Source organism: Phycodurus eques, chromosome 19, assembly GCF_024500275.1.
Source record: "Phycodurus eques isolate BA_2022a chromosome 19, UOR_Pequ_1.1, whole genome shotgun sequence".
NCBI lineage: Eukaryota > Metazoa > Chordata > Actinopteri > Syngnathiformes > Syngnathidae > Phycodurus > Phycodurus eques.
The window spans coordinates 18150088-18169929 of NC_084543.1; the positions used below are offsets into that span (position 1 = coordinate 18150088).

Consider the following 19842-nt stretch of genomic DNA (forward strand, 5'->3'; position numbering starts at 1 on the left):
AGCGAAGGATGCGGTCCCGCTTCGCCTTTGAGGACAGTCGACTCGGTCCTTTCCGGAGCCGCTCGGCATCACTCGTCCTCTCGCCTTTCACTGCAGCGGACTGGCCCGCTGCTCTCATCCGAGTCCCAAGAGCTCCCCGTCGGATCTATTCAACGACCAGCGCCGGCTCCCCGGAAGCCCTCAGCTCGTGCACAGATGCAGGCTATCAAATGCGTGGTGGTCGGCGACGGGTAAGGGGGGGGGGGGCAAATGCTTTTCTCCCGCGATTGACATGTGTCCGCGGATAGATGATGGGAGGATGCTATGTCGAAAAAGGGGCTGGGGCTCGCAGATCTGTCGATCGCCCCCATGTCCGTTCCTCGGATTTTTGCTGTTCTGCTCCGCGGTTCAATTGAACGGCGGCCCCGAGTGTCTCGTGCGGCCATTCGAGGAAAATGCGTCGGGATGCTATGCGGACCACCTCCGCGCCTTGTAGGCCACTGGAGGAAGGCTGAAGTGCTGATGCACGCTTAGGAATGTGTGTGTGTGTGTGTGTGTGTGTGTGTGTGTGTGTGTGTGTGTGTCTCCCCCCCCCCCCTTGCCCCCTCCCTTCCCTTCCCTTCCCTTGCACGTATCGCTGTAGTACTTGTCGACGGGAGCCACCGTGAAGCGGTCGTCATTGTTAAGCATGAGCTTTGTTACTGTTTAAAAGCGGGCAAACGAAGAAAAGCCAGCCGTGATGACACTAGTTTGTGCACTTCTTTGGAAGAAACCATCGCATGCTATGCAAGCAGATGGACCTTCCCACGCAGGGAGTGGCCTGCGTGGGTCTCGTTTCAGGTTGTCAGCGGAGATGGGCCACTGTGCACTGAACTCGATCTTTGACGTCACCAATACAGACGATGTCGAGGTTCCAGTCATGTCGTCGGCCCGACCCGTCCAACCCTCGGCGAGTCTTAGAAACCCCTCACGACGCAAACTACAACCCCGATAATAAGCGTATTATCATATCCACGCCTCACTGAACATTTCGAAACGGAACGGAGTTATTTGTCAACAGGCTTTTCTTTGTTCTCGCTGGATCGGAGGTTGCGCTGGAGTGTTGCGTGCGACGCGTGACACCATGTCGACCTAATGACAAATGTGCACGATTTAGACAATGTCGCTTATAGTCGTGGCGACGTCACGAACCCCTAGTTTTATTTAAGTTAAGGACAATAAAGAAAATGTTCCGTCCAAAAAAAATCGCCTCTTCAAATGTACAAGATAACATATTTTTAAACATGCGGTAGCGACACTATGCTTACACGATTGCCCCTAGAAAATATTCACCCTGAGAGGATATTTATTTTTAACAAATCTGCGTGGGTACTCATCGGTCGGTTTCATTTCGGATCTCCTCGTGAGCGTCGACTTGAAACTGTACGGAATAGTAGCAGGGCGACACGGGAAAAGAAAAAGAAGTCGTAAGAAAAAGAGCAAGTCATGTTGTTGCAATTTACCATGAGACAAGAAAAGCGTTTGATGATTATTATGACAAAAAACAACAACAAAAAACCTGAATATTAGGAGTTTCTCCACAGACGTTTAACATGACAAGAGTGGAAAAAGTTGCCACGTGACGAGAATAAGTTTGCCTTTTTTTCCAATTTAGGCCCTCTCATCTTCAATGTCGACCGCTATGCATTATTTCGGACAGTGAAAGTCGCCGACCTCCGATACATTTCTCAATTTGCCCTCTCTCCGGGGCCACGCCCACAACAAAATCCCGTTCCGCACACGCCCTTACGCTCCCGCGCATCGCCAATTGATGTCTGCGAGTTGGGTTAGAGGTCAGTTTCGGCCTGCGATTCCGAATGGGTGCGTGGGTGCATGCGGGTTGTGATGGGGGGGGGGGGCAACTGTGCCCCTCGGGCAACATGAATGTAGGCCAGTGTCTATGTGGCATTCGCTGAAAAGCACTAGCTGCCTCCCTCCAATCACACACACGCGGAGACTCACTCACTAACTGCGTCCATCTAAGTCTTTCGAGACGGATGCGGTATTTGAAATATACTTTGCGCAACTGTGTTCCTCTCCTTTGTCTCTCAGGGCTGTGGGTAAGACCTGTCTGCTGATTAGCTACACCACCAATGCATTCCCGGGTGAATACATCCCCACCGTGTGAGTAACCACACGACATTCACTGCTATGGTTCGACACGAAGCAGCCGTAGTCACGCGTAACATTTGCGTGGTCGAGACAAATGAGCGGATTCAAGTTTTTGGGGATGCGAGGCCTTTTTTTTTTTTTTTTTTTTTTTTTTTTTGCTTTGACTTGAGAGCACAACCGACAGTGAACTCAATTCAACTCGCTTGGCAATCAGTAGCAGTTGGGCGAATATGGACCGATTCATCGGAAGAGGCTTTCGAGCTGTTCAATGCCACACTCAGTTTAGGTTTTCTGTCAAACCAAAACATGAAAACGAAAATAATGACACGTTGTCACGTCCGCTGAGGTTAATGCTAACAAAACAATTCGGAACGCCATTGACATGCTAATGTTAGCGCCGATAGCCGCGATTTAAAAAGCAACACCTACCCGTGTGGACGCCTCGGTTACGCGCTCTCTAGTATTGTTTTTGTTTTTGTGTTTTTCGTTCGTCTTTGGAGACATTACACGAGTCACTTACACGAGGGGAGACTTGCTAACCATCAAGGAGGCTACTCCGGATTTTCTTTCACCAACTTTCGCAAATGCGCTCACCTCATCCGCACGCAGCATCAGCACCGGGGCGCCCCAAGGTTGTGTCCTCTCTCCGCTGCTCTTCTCTCTCTACACGAACGACTGCTCCTCAGCGAACCCGACTGTCAAGCTCCTGAAGTTTGCAGATGACACCGCCGTCATCGGCCTCATCGAGGACGGTGACGAGTCCGCGTATCGACAGGAAGCGGAGCGGCCGACACAACCTGGAGCTGAACACGCTCGAGGCTGTAGAGATGATCGTGGACTTCAGGAGGCATCCTTCGCCACCGCTGCCCCTCGCGCTGTCCAGCTGCCTCGTGTTAACCGTCGAGACCTTCAAGTTCCTGGAAATTACAGTCTCTCTGGACCTGAATTGCCAGTTCAAGATCAACTCCGTCCTCAAAAAGGCCCAGCAGAGGATGCCACGGGAGCTGCTGAGCCAGTTCTACACAGCGGTCATGGAATCGCTCCTTCACCGTCTGGTTTGGTGCTGCTACAAAAAGGGACAATCAATACTGCTGAAAGGATTGTCGGCGCATCCCCTAGCCACCCTTGAGGACTTGCACGCTGCCAGAACTAAAACAAGAGCGTGCAAAATCCTCTCGGACCCTCCGCACCCCGGTCACCGGCTCTTCCGGCTCCTTCCCTCAGTAGGCGCGACCGAACGATGCAAACTAAAACCAGCAGACGTTCCGACAGCTTCTTCCCTCTTTCGATCAACTCCTTAAACAGCTCACCTGCAATTCCATTACAACACGCTGCCAATTGTTTTGACTTGAGTTCGTTGTCCCATTTCTGTGGGGCCAATTACACACGACTCGTGCGCTCACTGTCGTCGTCTCTCCACGCTGCACTGTTTGCATATCTGTTGTTGTTGACCAATACCGGCCACTCATGCCAGAGTAGCATCTGCCCCCCACTTGCACACTGACTGAAGAGTATCTGCACCATTTGCACAATCGACAGTGTCCCAGATGATCGCGCTGCTCGTCACTTTAAACCGCGTACACTCGCTTGAAGTCTCGGCGCCCTTTGCACGATGGTCATTGCACCGGACTATTGCAATATTAGTCATTCGAACTGCTCTAATTGCTAGAGGACTCTGCATCTTTTTGCACAATTGTCCAAAAAAAAAAAAATAAATAAATACGACATTACCAGATAACTAGCAACTCTTTATTGCTCAGTGTTTTTCTCAAAGTCTTTCTGTCTCCAAAGTGTTCCCTGTCAAATGACTGTCTGTTGTCGTACTAGAGCGCCCTCCGACCTACCGGAGACAAATTCCGTGTGTGTGTTTTTTTTTTTTTTTGGGGCATACTTGGCAAAATAAAGATGATTCTGATATTTGAACAGAAACGGTAGAGCAACACATAGACCGGCAATATAACAATACTCAGAATTTTTCTTTGCCTGTAATTTGACTTTAGAGTACGTGGTGGGCTGGATTGTGACTCGAATGACATGGCTGTCATTGCCCTCGTCATTTCAGATCCCCCACAGGTACTGAAATGGTTTATGGTATTTGTACTGATAAGTTATTGTGCACCTCGCGAGTCATGTGCTTTATTTGTTGACACGGCCAAATCCTAAAATGTTTCATCTCGATGATTTGAAGCGATGGAAAACCGTTCGCCACGGGAAAGCAACCTGCAGAGGCTGCAACGAATTCAGGCCCAATCAGAATCAGAATCATCTTTATTTTGCCAAGTACGTACAAAAAAAAAAAAAAACACAAGGATTTTGTCTCGGGTAGTTGGAGCCGCTCGAGGACGACAACAGAGAGTCAATTGACGGGGAACACTTTGCAGACAAAGACATTGAGAAAAAAGAAAAACAGTCACTGAGTCGCGTAAGTAATGTCTCCAAAGACGAACGAAAACCCCAATACGCTATATGCGCAACGTAACTAGCGGACTTCCTGTGTATGTGAGTATAACTACGGGTTGATGACATGATGGTTTGAAGCCAAACTGCTCGTCTTCGAACTCAAGTCAAATATATTTATCGGCTCTATTTATGCAAATAAACATGAACGAAGCCTAAACAACGGATATTGTCAAATGTCATCTTTGCTGGCTCTCCACTGACAATGCCATCCTTCCGTCCATTCCAATGAAACTCAACAACGCCGCCTCCGACAAACAGCACGGCCTCCTCGGCCGTCAGACAACTCCCCTTTCGCTTCACAACTCAACGGAATACTAATGAGGGAGTTTCCGCCCAACGATTCTTGTGGGCTGGCAACGGCCTCTCCGTTAGGCAGCTTAATGGCTCTCCCCCTCTTTTCATGATACCAAATGCGGCGTGCCTCGAATTTGGAGCATAAATAGTTGAGTTTTCCACACAAACACTGGCGCATCCCAACTAAAGGTTTCTTTATACTCGCACAGGTGGCGACCGCGCCGACGTCACTGCGGCTATCCCGCGTGCAGTTTGCCTTTATACGCGAGTGCAACCCAGGCGTGCGGTTTTGAAAACGGATCGCAAAGCCCGCTCGGATGAGAGGCCAAAACGTCTCGCAGTTGCGATCAATTCAATGCCTTGAGCATGAAACGACCTGCATGAACGAGAATATTCCGAGGCATCTTAAACAAAAGACATTGTCGACGTTTCAAGTTCCTCCGGCTGCTTTGTCCCACTTCCACGACTATAGGGCTCCGGCATTTGCGCATGCTTTCTACCTGACTTGTGAGCAGCTACAGCAGGCCAAAATTCACATCCAAAAGGCTAACGTTCCAAATCAGTGTCGCTAGCTCACTATGGGCCAGAGGTCGGGCGCACCCTGGATGGTCGGCGGCCAATCGCAGGGCGCATATCGTCAAACACGCACTCATGCTGCTAGGTCTCCAAAATCTCGTCCTTTTTTTTGTGTGTGTATCAACTCATCTTTCCTGCAGCTTTGACAACTACTCTGCCAATGTGATGGTGGATGGGAAACCAGTCAATCTGGGCCTATGGGATACAGCCGGACAGGAGGACTACGATAGGCTCAGACCATTATCTTACCCGCAGACGGTAATCGAACCCGCTCTCACCAGTTTATGCTTTTTCTCCCTTTTTGAATCTGATCATATTTCCATTTACTGTGAAAGGCAATGTAATCGACCAGTGATTTGACGACGACGGTGATGAATATCATCATTAAATCGCTATATCCGCCATTTAGTATGACGTTTGGGTATGTTTTTAGGGCACTGGTATCACGTTCACTTTTTTTCTCCCACTCAGCGAGCGGCGTGATGACGAAAAACGCGACGAGTCGCGGACGCAGGCTGTCCCGGGCTTTGAGTCTGCGCTTAGCGACAAAGTAGACAGCAAGTTTTGCGCATGCTGACTCGGTGAATGTTTTGGGGCAGTGCAAAAAAGTGACACGTTTTCTTCTGCTGGAACTCATTGTGATTCGCCATGTAACACGGCCCTTGTCCGGCTCAGTTTAAATCCTAAAATGTTAGCTGCTCAAGTGAAGTTGAAATTTAAGAAATCAAACAGTTGAGAATTTAAAAAGGAAAAACAATAGGCCATTCATTTCTCAGTGAAATGGCTTATTTTTTTCAGAAATGCTCTTTCACCGAGCAAAATATATAATTTATCCGAATACTTGATTATTCCTATTCGATAACATTTTGAGTAGAATACTTGAATCCCAAAATATTCGCGAGCTGCGGCCCCCCCGCACAGTTTACATGTTGAAAAGGGAGGAGGAACAAGTATCGTTGATGTACAAAAGGAATAGTTTAGGGCCTCGCGCAGATCCTTGGGGAACCTCATGAGTTATTACAGATCATCAGTTGTTACATATAGCAATAATGATTGAAAAAAAAAATTCAACTCAAATAGTTGAGTAGAGTTGAATTGATTGCAAACATTTGCATTTTTTTTAAAATCACATCATAGCAGTCAAGATATTTTCTGCAGGATTTGACATCACCAAGCGACCAATAGAGGAAGGATTTGTGACAGCATTCGACAACAACTTCAATCAAAACAGAATACTGTACAATTATGTTCAAACTATCGTCGGCTGGACACACGACAAAGACAAGATGGGTAATGTTCAAACTGATCAACTTTGGTTATCTTTTTGCAAATACGCTCAGAGCGTATTTCCTCCTTATCGCGGCGGAGGGGTTTGTGTGTCCCGATGATCCTCGGAGCTAGGTCGTCTGGGGCTTTATGCCCCCGCCAGGGTCACCCGTGGCAAACAGGTCCCAGGTGAGGGACCAGACAAAGTGCTTCGGGCGCATGGGGTTACCGAACCCCCCGATACGGGCTGTTCGGTCCCTGTACGACCGGAGTCACAGGTTGGTCCGCATAACCGGCAGTAAGTCGCACTCGTTTCCCGTGAGGGTTGGACTCCCCCAAGGATGCCCTTTGTCACCGATTCTGTTCATGACTTTTATGGACAGAATTTCTAGGCGCAGAGGGGGTCCGGTTTGGCGGCCTCAGTATTGCATCTCTGCTTTTTGCAGACGATGTGGTTCTGTTGGCTTCATCGAGCCGTGATCTCCAACTCTCACTGGAGCGGATCGCAGCCGAGTGTGAAGCGGCCGGGATGAGAATCAGCACCTCCAAATCTGAGACCGTGGTCCTCTGTCGGAAAAGGGTGGCGTGCCCTCTCCGGGTCGGGGATGAGATCCTGCCCCGAGTGGAGGAGTTCAAGTATCTCGGGGTCTTGTTCACGAGTGAGCGAAGAACGGAACGGGAGATCGACAGGCGGATCGGCGCGGCGTCTGCAGTGATGCGGACTTTGTATCGGTCCGTTGTGGTAAAGAAGGAGCTAAGCCGAAAGGCGAAGCTCTCGATTTACCGGTGGATCTCCGTTCCTACCCTCACCTATGGTATGGCAGCCAACCGAGGAGGAACCGGTCACCAGCCAAACACATAGAAACAACCGGGCAAACGGGCACATAGAAACAAACGACCATTGCCTTGTGGAATGTGTGAACAAGGGTGCTATCATCTCAGTGCAGTGACAGCAACAATGTGTTTTTATGCGAAATTTGTATACAATTTTTCCGTCACACACCTACAGGCAATTTAGAGTCCTCAATCAACCTACCACGCATGTTTTTGGGGTGTGGGAGGAAACCGGAGTGCCCGGAGAAAACCCACGCAGGCACGGGGAGAACATGCAAACTCCACACAGGGGGATTGAACCCGGGCCCACAGAACTGTGAGGCAGATGTGCTAACCAGTCGCCCACCGTGCCGATTGTCATCAGCGTAAAGTTCAAAAGCCAGCATTTGCGATGGTCGAGGGGTTTGTTAGTGTCCATGGCATTAATGCTGAAAGGTACACACAGGTTTTGGAGCAGCATATGCTGCCATCCAAGCAACTACTTTTTGAGGGACATCAGCAAGACATGGCGAAGTCCGATTCTGCACGTGTTACAACAGCGTGGCTTGGTAGTAAGAGAGTGCGAGTATTAGACTAGCCCGCCAGCAGTCCAGACCTGTCTCCCACTGAAAATCGATGGCGTATTGTGAAGCGCAAAATACAACAATGGAGACCGCGTATTGTTGAGCAACTGAAGTTGTGCATGAAGCAAGAATGGGAACGAATTCCACCTACAAAGCTTCCACAATTGGTGTCCTCAGTTCCCAAACGGTGATTGAAAGTTGTTCAAAGAAAAGGTGATGTGTAACACAGTGGTAAACACTTGCCCCTGGCCCAGCTTTTTTTACGCACGTGTTGCAGGCATCGAGTTAAAAACGAGTGAATATTTGCAAAAGCACCAGCTTTATCAGTTTGAACATGAAATATCTCGTCTTTGGAGTGCATTCAGTTGAACTATGGTTTGAAAAGGATTTGCAAATCATCGTATTCCGTTTTACGCAACATCCCAACGTCATTGGAATTGGCGCTTGTGGTACATGAGGAGAGACAATACCAAACAAATCTACAATCATTTATAAGAGTACAAAAAAGCCACAAACGTTTTTCAAGAAATCTTAAAATCGTAATGCGGTCAAATAATTGTCAAGCATTGAAAATGTGTGTCCGTCATTTCTATAATGGTAACTAACACTCGGTATACTCTAGACTCATAATTTGCGTATAATACATTTTTAACATCCTTATTACTTTCTGCATAATTTAGCAGCGACAAATCGATAGTCGATTGGGATTTTCAATCAATAGTCGATTGGGATTGACGGATTAGGATTTTGGACAACCCTCAGCCGTCTTTGACTCGATCCTCGCGCATACACACGGACCCTCACACGCGCAGATCTTGCTCTCAACTCGTCATGTCTCTGGTTCTCTCCCAGGATGTGTTCTTGATATGCTTCTCCCTGGTCAGTCCGGCTTCCTTTGAGAACGTCCGAGCTAAGGTCAGTACGCTGACCGTTCGCCCGAACTCCCTCCCTCCCTCCCTCCACGCCGAGTCTGACCACAACGAGGCACATCTTTGGCTCCGCCTGGCTTAACTGCACTCATCCAGACCTCGTCTCACAACCCACTGGATTTTTACCCTCTGGTAAAAATCCAGTAAAACCCCGGTTGCAAGACGAGGCCTGAATGAGTTGAAGCACTGCGCAAGCGTGAGCGCGACGGCCCTCTGTGGTTTTATCTGCTGAGCATCATGAGACGCTTTCATATGAAACCACCCTTTTCTGAGGGTCAAACCTCACAGTGCAGCGTGTGTGTATGTTGCCTGAGGATGTTTTTTTTTTTTTCCCCTCTCACACATACTTCCGTTCAAGAAAGACTCATTAGCGACTTTGTCATCATCATGGAAAGGCGCGCAACACCCCTGCGTCTCTGTGAATCTAAATTCTCTCTCTTTCTCCTGTCACCAACTTGGACATGCATTTGTGCGCGTGTGTGCATGTGCCTGTGTGTCCTTGTACTTGGGTGTGCGCGCGCGCGTGTGTGTGTGTGTGTGCGTGGCGCCTCAGTGGTACCCTGAAGTGAGACACCATTGTCCCAACACACCCATCATCCTGGTGGGCACCAAGCTCGACCTGCGAGATGACAAGGACACCATCGAGAGGCTGCGGGACAAGAAGCTCTCCCCCATCACCTACCCGCAGGGTCTGGCCATGGCTCGAGAGATTGGTGAGATCGTGTGTTCCGAATATCCAAATACGATGGCTGTTGTGGTCCTAGTGAAGTCAATACAACTCACTTCGCAATAACCAGCAGTTTGACAAATATTGACAACTATTTTTCATTACGTTCTTCAAAATCGGAAGTTTACATACAGCAAGAACACTATGCCTTTAAACAATTTGGGAAAACCCAAGTGATGATGTCATGGCTTTGGAAAATTCTGACATCTGTGGACGTATTTGACGGCACACCTGAAACACACTGCTTCTTTGTGTAACATCATGGGAAAGTCCAAAAATATACATATCAAAAAGGCAATTGCGGACTTGTACAAGTCCGGTTCATCCTTGGGTGCAATTTCCAGATGTCTGAAAGTGCCCCATTCATCTGTTCAAACAATTAGACCCAAGTATAAACACCACGGAATGTTCAGCCATCATACCGCTCAGGAAGGAGACGGGTTCTGTGTCCCGGAAACGAACGTACTTTGAGCCGAAATGTATGTCGACCCAAGAGCGAAAGCAATAGACTTTGTGAAGGTGCTGGCTAAAGCTGGTAACAGTGTGTCATTATCCACAGTGAAACGAGCACTGTGGGCTGAAAAGCCACTCTGCCAGGAAGAAAGCCATGACTACAAAAGAAACATGAAAAATCCCGATACAATTTGCAAATGCACACAAGAGACAAAGACCTTCACATTTGGAGAAATGTCCGGTGGTCTGACGAAACTAAAATGGAAGTATTTGGCCCTAAGCGTTGAGCATTGTTACGGAACCAGGGACGCTTGCAGGCCTGAGAACACCATCCCAACTGTGAAATACGGCTCCAACCGCACAGTTGTGTGAAAATAGACAGTCATTTAGTGGTTTGATAAGTATGATGAGTTTACCATTTATTCTTGATTTTGGGTTGTGAAGACGTTGACGCTTTTGATTTGCTCGGACTCAATATAACCTCACAGTGATGAAACGACCAACGCGGACCCTCAAACCTCACAAAGACGTGAATAAACGGCATATGGGCAATAGTGACTAGTTAAACTGGGAATTCGTTATTTGGCTCGAGGATGCTTTGACCGGGCTGTGGGAAAACTTCAAGCGGTTGATAGACGCTGGACTTTGTGGGGCTGGACAAGCAATATCTTGTGGGGAAACACGTCTCTGATCATAATAGCCTTTCCCTGGTCCTCAGGGGCCGTAAAGTACCTCGAGTGTTCGGCGCTGACCCAGCGAGGCCTGAAGACGGTGTTCGACGAGGCCATCCGAGCGGTGCTCTGCCCTCCGCCAGTGAAGAAGAGGGGAAAGAGGTGCACCATGTTCTGAGAGGAAAACACTGCAAAAACATGTCACTGCGAGTCATTAAACTAGGAGCACTACATCTCGGAGAGGATGAGGGGCGAAAACTAGCTTGAGTGGGTGTGCGCCGCTAAGATTGCTTTCTTTATATTGATGTTTTTTCAACGCGATATTGGTAACAGGACCAATAGTTCTCTGATTGTGTTTCGTTACTGAATAAGGTCAAATACATTGACTGTCTACCTACGGTACTTTGTACTCACAGAACCACACTGAGTTCCCAAGAGGGCTAACGTAGGTTTCTATTACTTGTCTTACACTGCTAGACTGTCCTGTCTTTCTTAGTCCTGCTCGCTTGAATGAATGCAGTGCTGACTGATAGAACGTGAACTGTGACCACGTCTTAAGGATACCGAGTAAGTTCATAGATTAGACTACCAATACGAGGAACTGCTTAAACGGTTAGCCGTCTAGTCCTAAAACTCGTCCTGAAATGACAATTTAAGCATGTTGACATCAAGGAACTGCTATTGAACACAATGAAAAAGAAATGAATGTTTTGTAAGACAGAGTAATCATCAAGACTTCATGCAAGTATTGATTAACACGAGAAGAGAAGAAATACTTCAACATGTTGCCCTTGGTAAAACAAAATCTGAAAAGTCGTAAATCATAATAATCCTGCAATTTCAATAGAACGACGAGGTTAGCGTGAGGAAAAACATTTTAGATGAGGTGACGTTTAGCTATCCGAAAACGAGTCTCGCAATTTGAATTTAGCCATAGGGACGGGAAAATATTCGATAAGGGGGGAGAATATTCCAAATCGGAACAAAGTCTGGAAAATCTGCGTTGTAGACTTTTGAGAGTATGAATGAACATGAAATACACGCAAATGACAGACTTCTGCAATCACAACGTACTATGACATCATGAAAACAATTCAGGCAACTTTTGGTCAATTTGCCCGCAGATTTGTCGGCGAGGTGATCGCCGCGATCGGTGCCAACATGTCGATTCCATAGTTTTCATTATCAAACATTTTGATATCATTACCCGAAAAAGGTTTGAACTATGTCCTTAACCTAAGACCCTCGATAGGGCTCCGTATCCAAATAAATTGTTCCAAGTGCAAATTGGTAATGAAGGCATCCTATCTCGACACCTCAGAACCAATTTTCCATAATGTTGTGTGGGCCAACTACTGTACCCGGTCAATCTTGTCAGCGGGCTATTTTCTCTGAAGGAATATTTTACAAAAAAAATTAATAATAAATAAATAACAATCATAAATCCCAACTGTGCTGTCCTCCATTTGGACTCAATAAAAGTGCTTTCATGGAAAAATACAACAGTCGCAAGCGTTGACCCAAACTATGCTGTAATGAAGAGACTGACATGACGTTGCAAAGAACCCAATTGCCACTTTGAATCCCATTTTTATTGCATTTCAAATCACACAAAGCAAGATGGATGACATGGACGTTTTGCTTCCCGTCGCTGATTGTCAAACGTCATCCGTTGTTACTCGAGTGTTCGAGCAACTTCATCGTAACTGTGAACAAGTGACAGACACGCGTCAACAACCTCGCTGCCTCCGAGGGCGGAGGAGTTTGCATGCGTCTTAAAATATTCCGCCATTTGTTTTGATGTTGTGTATGCGTGCGTGCGTGCGTGCGTGCGTGCGCAAGAACATTGTTTGATCGTTTGGGGGACGTGCATGAAAGACAGCGTTGTTTTAAGACTTTCAAGTTTTGAGCGTCACATTTTGGGGACTATTTCCCGTTGTGCTGCAGTCATAAACACGACTGACAAAAAGGAAAGACCATCTGATGATGTACAGAATCATGGAATGCTTTATGAATATCGAAATATACCTGGATATTTAGCTCTTACGACTCTAAAATGAGGCAAAGTGATGTCATGTCGACGTGAAAAGTGTTGCTAACGTTGTAAAATGAAGGGGCCAATTTTAGTTGGGTTTAGCCGTCAGTGACCAAAAAAAAAAAAAAAAAAAAGACAAATGCAGCACCAATTCCTAATCTGCTACTGCATGGAAATTCTCTGGTTATTTGACACACTGTCATTCTTCGGGACGGTCGAAATGCATTGGCCATGTATGTATGTAATGTAAGATGAATTGTATACTTGTTCCAACTGTGTCTCATTTAAAAAAAAAACAAAAAAAAAAAACTATTGACTTCACGTCTGTGTGGTTAAATATTTCAATTTTTTTGGAATACTAAATACAAATGTATATGTACGTCCGTTTTGGTTTTTTTTTGTCCTCATTTGTTTGACACACGAGACATTACATGTAAAATCATGAAAAAAAAATACAAAAATAAAAAGTGGAATAAAATTACCTGGATATGGACACTTATCGCGGCGTGTTGTTTAAGTTATAAGAGAGTTGTAAGAGACATTTCTGCCATTTATTAATCTTTCATTTGGGTTTTAGGTTTGTCCCTGGAGGTTTTTGTTTTCCAATACAGTTGTTGAGACTCGTTTTAAGATTACGGATGTTCTAAGAGTGACCACTTGCCTCACTACGAACGGAAAGCCGATCGAATTCACATTTAGTCATTCCTATTATTTATTAAGAGGAATGACTAAATGAGCATTATTCTTGTAATCTCATAATTCGATGACTCGCATCCCATGAAAGCTGAATTGAGCCGAGGCACATATTTGGGAAAACACACCACCAAACAAAAGTGTGGGAAAAAGCGGATACGCAGGTTCGTTCTGCCATCGAGCGCGCACTTGCCAAACTCAAAGCCCGGGGGCCGCATCTGGCCCGCCACATCGTCTCATGTGGCCTGCGAAAGCAAATCATTTGCGGCGACTTCCGTGATTCTTGCTAAATCTGCGCCAAAAGTGTCCCATCGTCATATGTAATGAATAATAACGTGAAGCTCTTGCGAGCATTTACCAAACCCTTTTTTTTACAGTAACTTGAACAATAGCTGAACAAACCATTATCCCTGACTTCTGATTTCAAAACTAGTTATTCATCATTGAAACGTGAATTTAGATAAGACCTTTGCATGCGTTTCACTTTTACATTCATTTTGGTATTGCAACACCCCACTCAGCACACTGTGTGAGACTCGAGTCACGTTATTTTACTGCCTGCATTACATTCCGCTGAAGCTGCATCCCCGGCCCGCGTAAGGATACAAATACGGGTAAATCGAGCGGCGCGACGGCGCAGACGTGGCAAACTAAATGAAAGGTTCCCACTGAAAAAAGAGATGAAGCGGGAGCGGTAAAGAGTTGCTGCTGACGCGGTGCGGGGTTAACAGGCCAGGAAGCCGCCATCCACGGGCAGAGACGCTCCAGTTCGTCATTGTGCTCTTGTCGCTCAGCAGGAACAAAATGCTGTTCACCACTTCATCCACCTCTGCACACAAACAGAAAGCGGTCCACGGATTGGCATCTGTTCAAAGTCTCGTCACGCTTCATCGAACAGCCAAGGGGAAATGAGGATTTGACCGAAGGTTCTGCAGGTGCGAGCATCGAGTTTGTGTTTGTGAACAATTTCCTGTTGACTGCTCGAGCACGAGCCGATTGCGACGGATGGAAAAAGAGCACTCGGGCCTGCCGGCTCCAACCTGCGAAGCGGCCCAGCGGGATGCGGGATGTCATGGCCTCGGCCTTCTCGGGGTCGCTCCAGCCGCGGCGGCCCATTTCTGTCATCACGACGGTGGGGTTCACGCTGTTCACACGAATCTGACCGGAACACAACACGGGATTTGACGGGCGATATTTCAAACACTCCGAAATCGCGCTCTTAACGCGTCGCCGTTTTTCTCACGACGTATATTTTCAAAGTGTGCTATTGACCCGAACCTTCCACCAGATGTTGGGAACAACCCAAGTAATCGACACTTACAAAGAAAGTAGAACAAATAAGGTCAGAAATTAAGTTGTGTGTAATCGTATGAAATGACACAGGGAAAAAGTATTCAACACATGAAGAAAGGGAGGCGCAAAAAGGCATGACATCACCGAAAATCTATCAATAATCAAACGGCAATTCGGGTTGCCAGCACAAAATGTAAATACCGCAGATGTTCCTCGGCCCCTGTGCCACTCCTCAATCGAGTTTACCTCCAGTACATCTTTCCTACGCTTAATACAAACCCGTTAAAACAGCAAGTTAATGGTTGCCGTGTTCCTGATAACGGAGAGTACCTGATGGGGTCCGAGCTCCAGAGCCATTACTTTCGTCAACATGTCCAGCGCTGCTTTGGTGGCACCTGAAGGTGATCAAATACAGAGTACAAGCGCAAGGCGACTCAGTCGGGAGAGACGTCGTGTCTTTCGAAACGACAACACAAAGTCAGGACACAAAGATGGACCTTTACGTTTACTCACAGTAGACAGTATGATTTTTCAGGGCGCACCGCGACGCCTGGCTGGACACATTGACGACGGAGCCTCCCGATCGTCTGGCGACCATCCCGCGGGCTACGACCTGCACGGAAGCCTTCTTTGATTCAGGAGAAACAGTCCGACTCCGCACAAAAGCCGGGAGAGCTCAACATGCGGTTACAGTATGTCCCCGCATCTTTACCTGGGACACGTGCAGCACTGCTTTCACATTCACAGCGAAAGATCTGCAAATCAAAACACATTGCAGTTACTTCTTGAGCCACACTTTTCCATTAAATCCAATCAATCAGGGCTCGTGTGAGGCGCCCGAGTTAAATTGATTCCAATTGATGTTAAACTGGAGTCAGCACACATCTGCCAGCATTTCAAGTTCCTCCGTTTAAGCCCACATAAGAGGGTTCTAGTGGGCTTTTCCTGACATGAAGTCGTCATGTCTTACAGCACGAGCATTTCCAAGGCACTAAATATACTATGGAACGCAGAGGAGACAGCTAACTGGTTATTAGCCTTAAAATACTGGCATTTCATTTTCCCATTGTTGCCACCCATTCAAGTCTTTCACCCTACAATCTCCAAAACACGAGGAAAAAGGCGTTGCTTGAATGTTCTTTTTTTTTTTAAAAAACAAAACATGGCTTTCTGTCCTTAATGTGCAAACAAAAACACGCAACACAGTATGACAGGAATAAAGGTGAAAGAACATGGATAACTTTGCATTCCTTGCAGCTCTGGCTAACCAGATTCACAAAATATTTGATCTATTCCGATATTAGGCCTGAGCAGTTTATCCACTGAACGTGGTGTGTCATAAAAGTTCAAGGGACTGCAGCGGCACAATGGACATATTTCAAATCCATCCATTTTCCGTGGCGTTCATCCTCCCGAGGGTCGCGGTGGCGTGCTGGAGGCTAGCCCAGCTAACAAGTGCAAGTGACCTTCCCCCCCCCGGAGACGAACACACGTTCCTGGCCTCCGCTGCCACGCCTTCATGCACAGGCACCGGAAGGGTTCTCACGGCGTACGCCGCAGTGCCGTCACGGCCGCGCTACGGAAAATCTCTCTGGGTCGGCTACCCAATAAGCCCGGTTGAAATTGACGTATGCGTCTCAACATTGATCTTACTGGTCGAATTGGTCAGGCGTGACCTCCAGAAATGGCTGGAGCACGGCACATGCGGCATTATTGATGAGCAGATCAACGGGGCCGACGTCTCTGATGGCCGCCTCCGTGGCCTGCCAGTCTGCCAGGTCGACACACACCGGGACGACGGACGGACACTGCGGGAACACACCGGGATCAGACGCACGGCTGCAGGACAAAAGAAAAGAAACACGAGGAAATCGGAAACATCGTGTACCTCCTGCACCAGGCTGTCCAGGTCAGACTGCGTGCGCGTGACCGCTGTGACCTTTGCACCATAACGCGCCAGCGCTCGGGCCGTGGCCCTGCCGATCCCTGAGATGCATTCAAAAAGTAGAGGCGCTTACGGCGTGGGAATGCACACAACGCACACCAATTGTGCAAAGTTAGGGCCAAACAGTAAAAGAAAAAAGAAGAATACAATGAATATACAGTACACGAAATTAAATAAATATGATCACTTGGGGTCAGACCAGAAGAATTGAATACAGTAAGCCCTCGTTTATGGCGGGAGTTAGGTTCTGGGCCCAGTCTTATTTGTACATATTTTAAAGCTGTATGAACCTTTTTCACCTTCCCCACACTCATCAACATTTGTTATGCTCTTTAACACCTTTTAAACTCTTCAGCGTGCAGTAATGCACAGTAGTACTGTACATCAATTATATTTTATTCCTTAATGTGTTTTAATGATTCTCCCTTTTTCCCAGATTGAAAGTTTTAAACTAGATAGTGTTTATATTGCCACCAAAAAATACAGCAGACTCAAAATCATGCACTATGGTGACTTATGCACGCTATGAATATGAAGAAAAAAATAAATAAATCCACAAGTCATCGAATCCGCAATAGATGAAGTCCGATATTGTGAGCGAACACTGTAGCGTCAATCATAAAGTCGGTTGATTCCATATAGGCTGCTTGTTAGTACTTTTTAAACTCCCATATTCTCTTTTTGAATGCATTACTTCTTCCTGTGAGGGGACAACAAACAATACAACGCAACTCAGAACACAAAGTGGAGTTGAATATTTATCTTCAACATGTACGAAGAAAGACTGCATGCCCTGTCGGTAACCTACTGTCTGCGCGGATTCTTCAAATCGGATTGAAACAACATTTCGACATGGTGCAAATGGTAAATGTTTGCATCCATTTGTGTATCGTAGCATCGATGGCATTTTGCTGTATTTGATCGAGTCCAGGTTAAAGGTTAAGTCCATCCACTGGGGCCGCGCGGTATCGTTTTCTTCAGCGTGGTTTTTACCTTTTCCTGCTCCGGTGACCAGAGCGTGTTTGCCTTTGAATGAAATCTCCATGCCGAACGAGGTCCAAAAGAAATCCGCTCCAAATGAACGCAGGACATTTGCACGACTGGTTCAGGCCGGAAGCAAGCGCACACGTCATTCGAACGCGACCAAACCTCCAAGATCGCTCACTTCAATTCCCATTTCAGCAGAGAACGAGTGCGTTTCACGGATGAAATAAACACGTGAGAGGTTGACCTGCACCGCTCGAGTCCGAAGTTTCAAGTTAATGGTACGAATTGAGCTGGAGCTTACCTAAACAAACGAGGGACCCAATATTATTACTGACCGTCTCTCGATGATGACGTACACTTCCGCCCATCGGCGAAACCACAACTGCTAATGCTAATGACCGTGAGTCAAACAATTGTAATACGTTCTTATAGCCATCAACGGTAAAAGTACATCATGATCATTATCTTAAGTTTAAATCATCCAGTATACAGTGGGTACAGGAAGTATGCAGACCCCCTTACATGTTTCAATCTTTTGTTATATTGCGACCATTTGCTCAAATCATTGAAGTTTATTCCCCCATCAATGTACAGCACGCCAGATTGGCAGGGGAAAGAAACAGAATTGTTGATTGAAAAAAGAAAACCTGGACTATCACACAGTCATAAGCATTCGGACCCTTTGCTCAGTATTTAGTAGAAGCACCCTTTTTGAGCTAATCCAGCCAGGAGTCTTTTTGGGAATGATGCAACAGGTTTTTCACGCCTGGATTTGGGGCCATTCGTCCTTGCAGATCCTCTCCCGTTCTGTCAGGTTGGATGGTGAACGTTGGTGGGCAGCCATTTTCAGGTCTCTCCAGAGATGCTCAATTGGGTTGAAGTCTGGGCTCTGGCTGGGCCATTCAAGAACAATCACGGAGATGTTCTGAAGCCACTCCTTCGTTATTTTAACTGTGCGCTTCGGGTCATTGTCTTGTTGCAAGGTGAACCTTCGGCCCAGTCCGAGGTCCTGAGGACTCCGGAGGAGGTTTTCGTCCAGGATATCCCCGTACTTGCCCGCATTCATCTTTCCTTCGATTGCCACCGGTCGTCCCGTCCCTGCAGCTGAAAAACACCCCCGCGGCATGATGCTGCCACAACCATGTCACGTGTCTCGCACTGAGGAGAGGCTTCCGTCGGGCCATTCTGCCATAAAGCCCCGACTGGTGGAAGGCGGCTGTGATGGTTGACTTTCTAGAACTTTCTCCCATCTCCCGACTGGCTCTCTGGAGCTCAGCCACAAGTGATCTTTGGGTTCTTCTTGACCTCTCTCACCAAGGCTATTCTCCCCCGATTGCTCAGTTTGCTCTCGGAAGGGTTCCGGTCGTCCCGAACCGTCTTCCATTTAAGGGCTATGGAGGCCACTGTGCTCTTAGGAAACTTAAGTGCAGCAGAATTTTTTTGTAACCTTGGCCAGATCTGTGCCTTGCCACATTTCTGTCTCTGAGCTCTTCAGGCAGTTCCTTTGACCTCATGATTCTCATTTGCGCTGACATGCACTGTGAGCTGTAAGGGATTATCTAGACAGGGGTGTGGCTTTCCTCATCCAGTCCAATCAGTATCATCAAACACAGCTGGACTCCAGTGAAGGTGTGGAACCATCTCAAGGACGGTCAGAAGAAACGGACAGCGCCCGAGTTCAATATATGAGTGCCACAGCAAAGGGTCTGAATGCTTACGGCTGTGTGATATATCATTTTTCTTTTTCAATAAAGCTTCAAACATTTCAACTATATTTTTTTCTGTCAATATGGTTTGCTGTGTGTTCATTTAATGAGGGAAAAATGAACTTCAATGATTTTCGCAAATATAACAAAGAGTGAAAAATTTAAGGGGGTCTGAATACTTTTCGTACCCACTGTACCTTTCCAAATACTGCATTTATAGCGTCACAATTTTGGGTCACATGATGATATGCCTCTTGATTAATTAAGTCTTGAAACATGA

The 19842-nt window shown here is 46.9% G+C and overlaps 2 protein-coding genes across 2 annotated transcripts; one reads left to right on the top strand and one right to left on the bottom strand.

The window, feature by feature from the left end:
- The first annotated feature begins 69 nt into the window (after nt 1–69).
- On the top strand, nt 70–13078 carry rac3b (Rac family small GTPase 3b). The gene is made up of 6 exons (XM_061664100.1): nt 70–230; nt 2071–2142; nt 5601–5718; nt 8976–9038; nt 9606–9765; nt 10951–13078. Exons 1-6 carry the CDS (start codon nt 196–198, stop codon nt 11079–11081), a joined length of 579 nt encoding a protein of 192 aa, XP_061520084.1. The 5' UTR covers nt 70–195; the 3' UTR covers nt 11082–13078.
- Nucleotides 13079–14266: 1188 nt separating this feature from the next.
- On the bottom strand, nt 14267–18007 carry dcxr (dicarbonyl/L-xylulose reductase). The gene is given in 9 exon segments (XM_061664099.1): nt 14267–14400; nt 14402–14460; nt 14672–14789; nt 15255–15319; nt 15438–15537; nt 15637–15679; nt 16578–16732; nt 16813–16910; nt 17863–18007. Coding segments are annotated over 9 exon segments (735 nt in total). The 5' UTR covers nt 17915–18007; the 3' UTR covers nt 14267–14355.
- Between the last annotated feature and the right edge of the window lie 1835 nt (nt 18008–19842).

Excerpts from the sequence above, each read along its gene's own strand:
- rac3b (XM_061664100.1), top strand. The coding sequence starts at position 196 with ATGCAGGCTATCAAATGCGTGGTGGTCGGCGACGG. Across the intron at positions 5,719-8,975 it reads CATTATCTTACCCGCAGACG|GATGTGTTCTTGATATGCTT; the intron begins GTAATCGAACCC and ends GTTCTCTCCCAG. Across the intron at positions 9,039-9,605 it reads TTGAGAACGTCCGAGCTAAG|TGGTACCCTGAAGTGAGACA; the intron begins GTCAGTACGCTG and ends GTGGCGCCTCAG.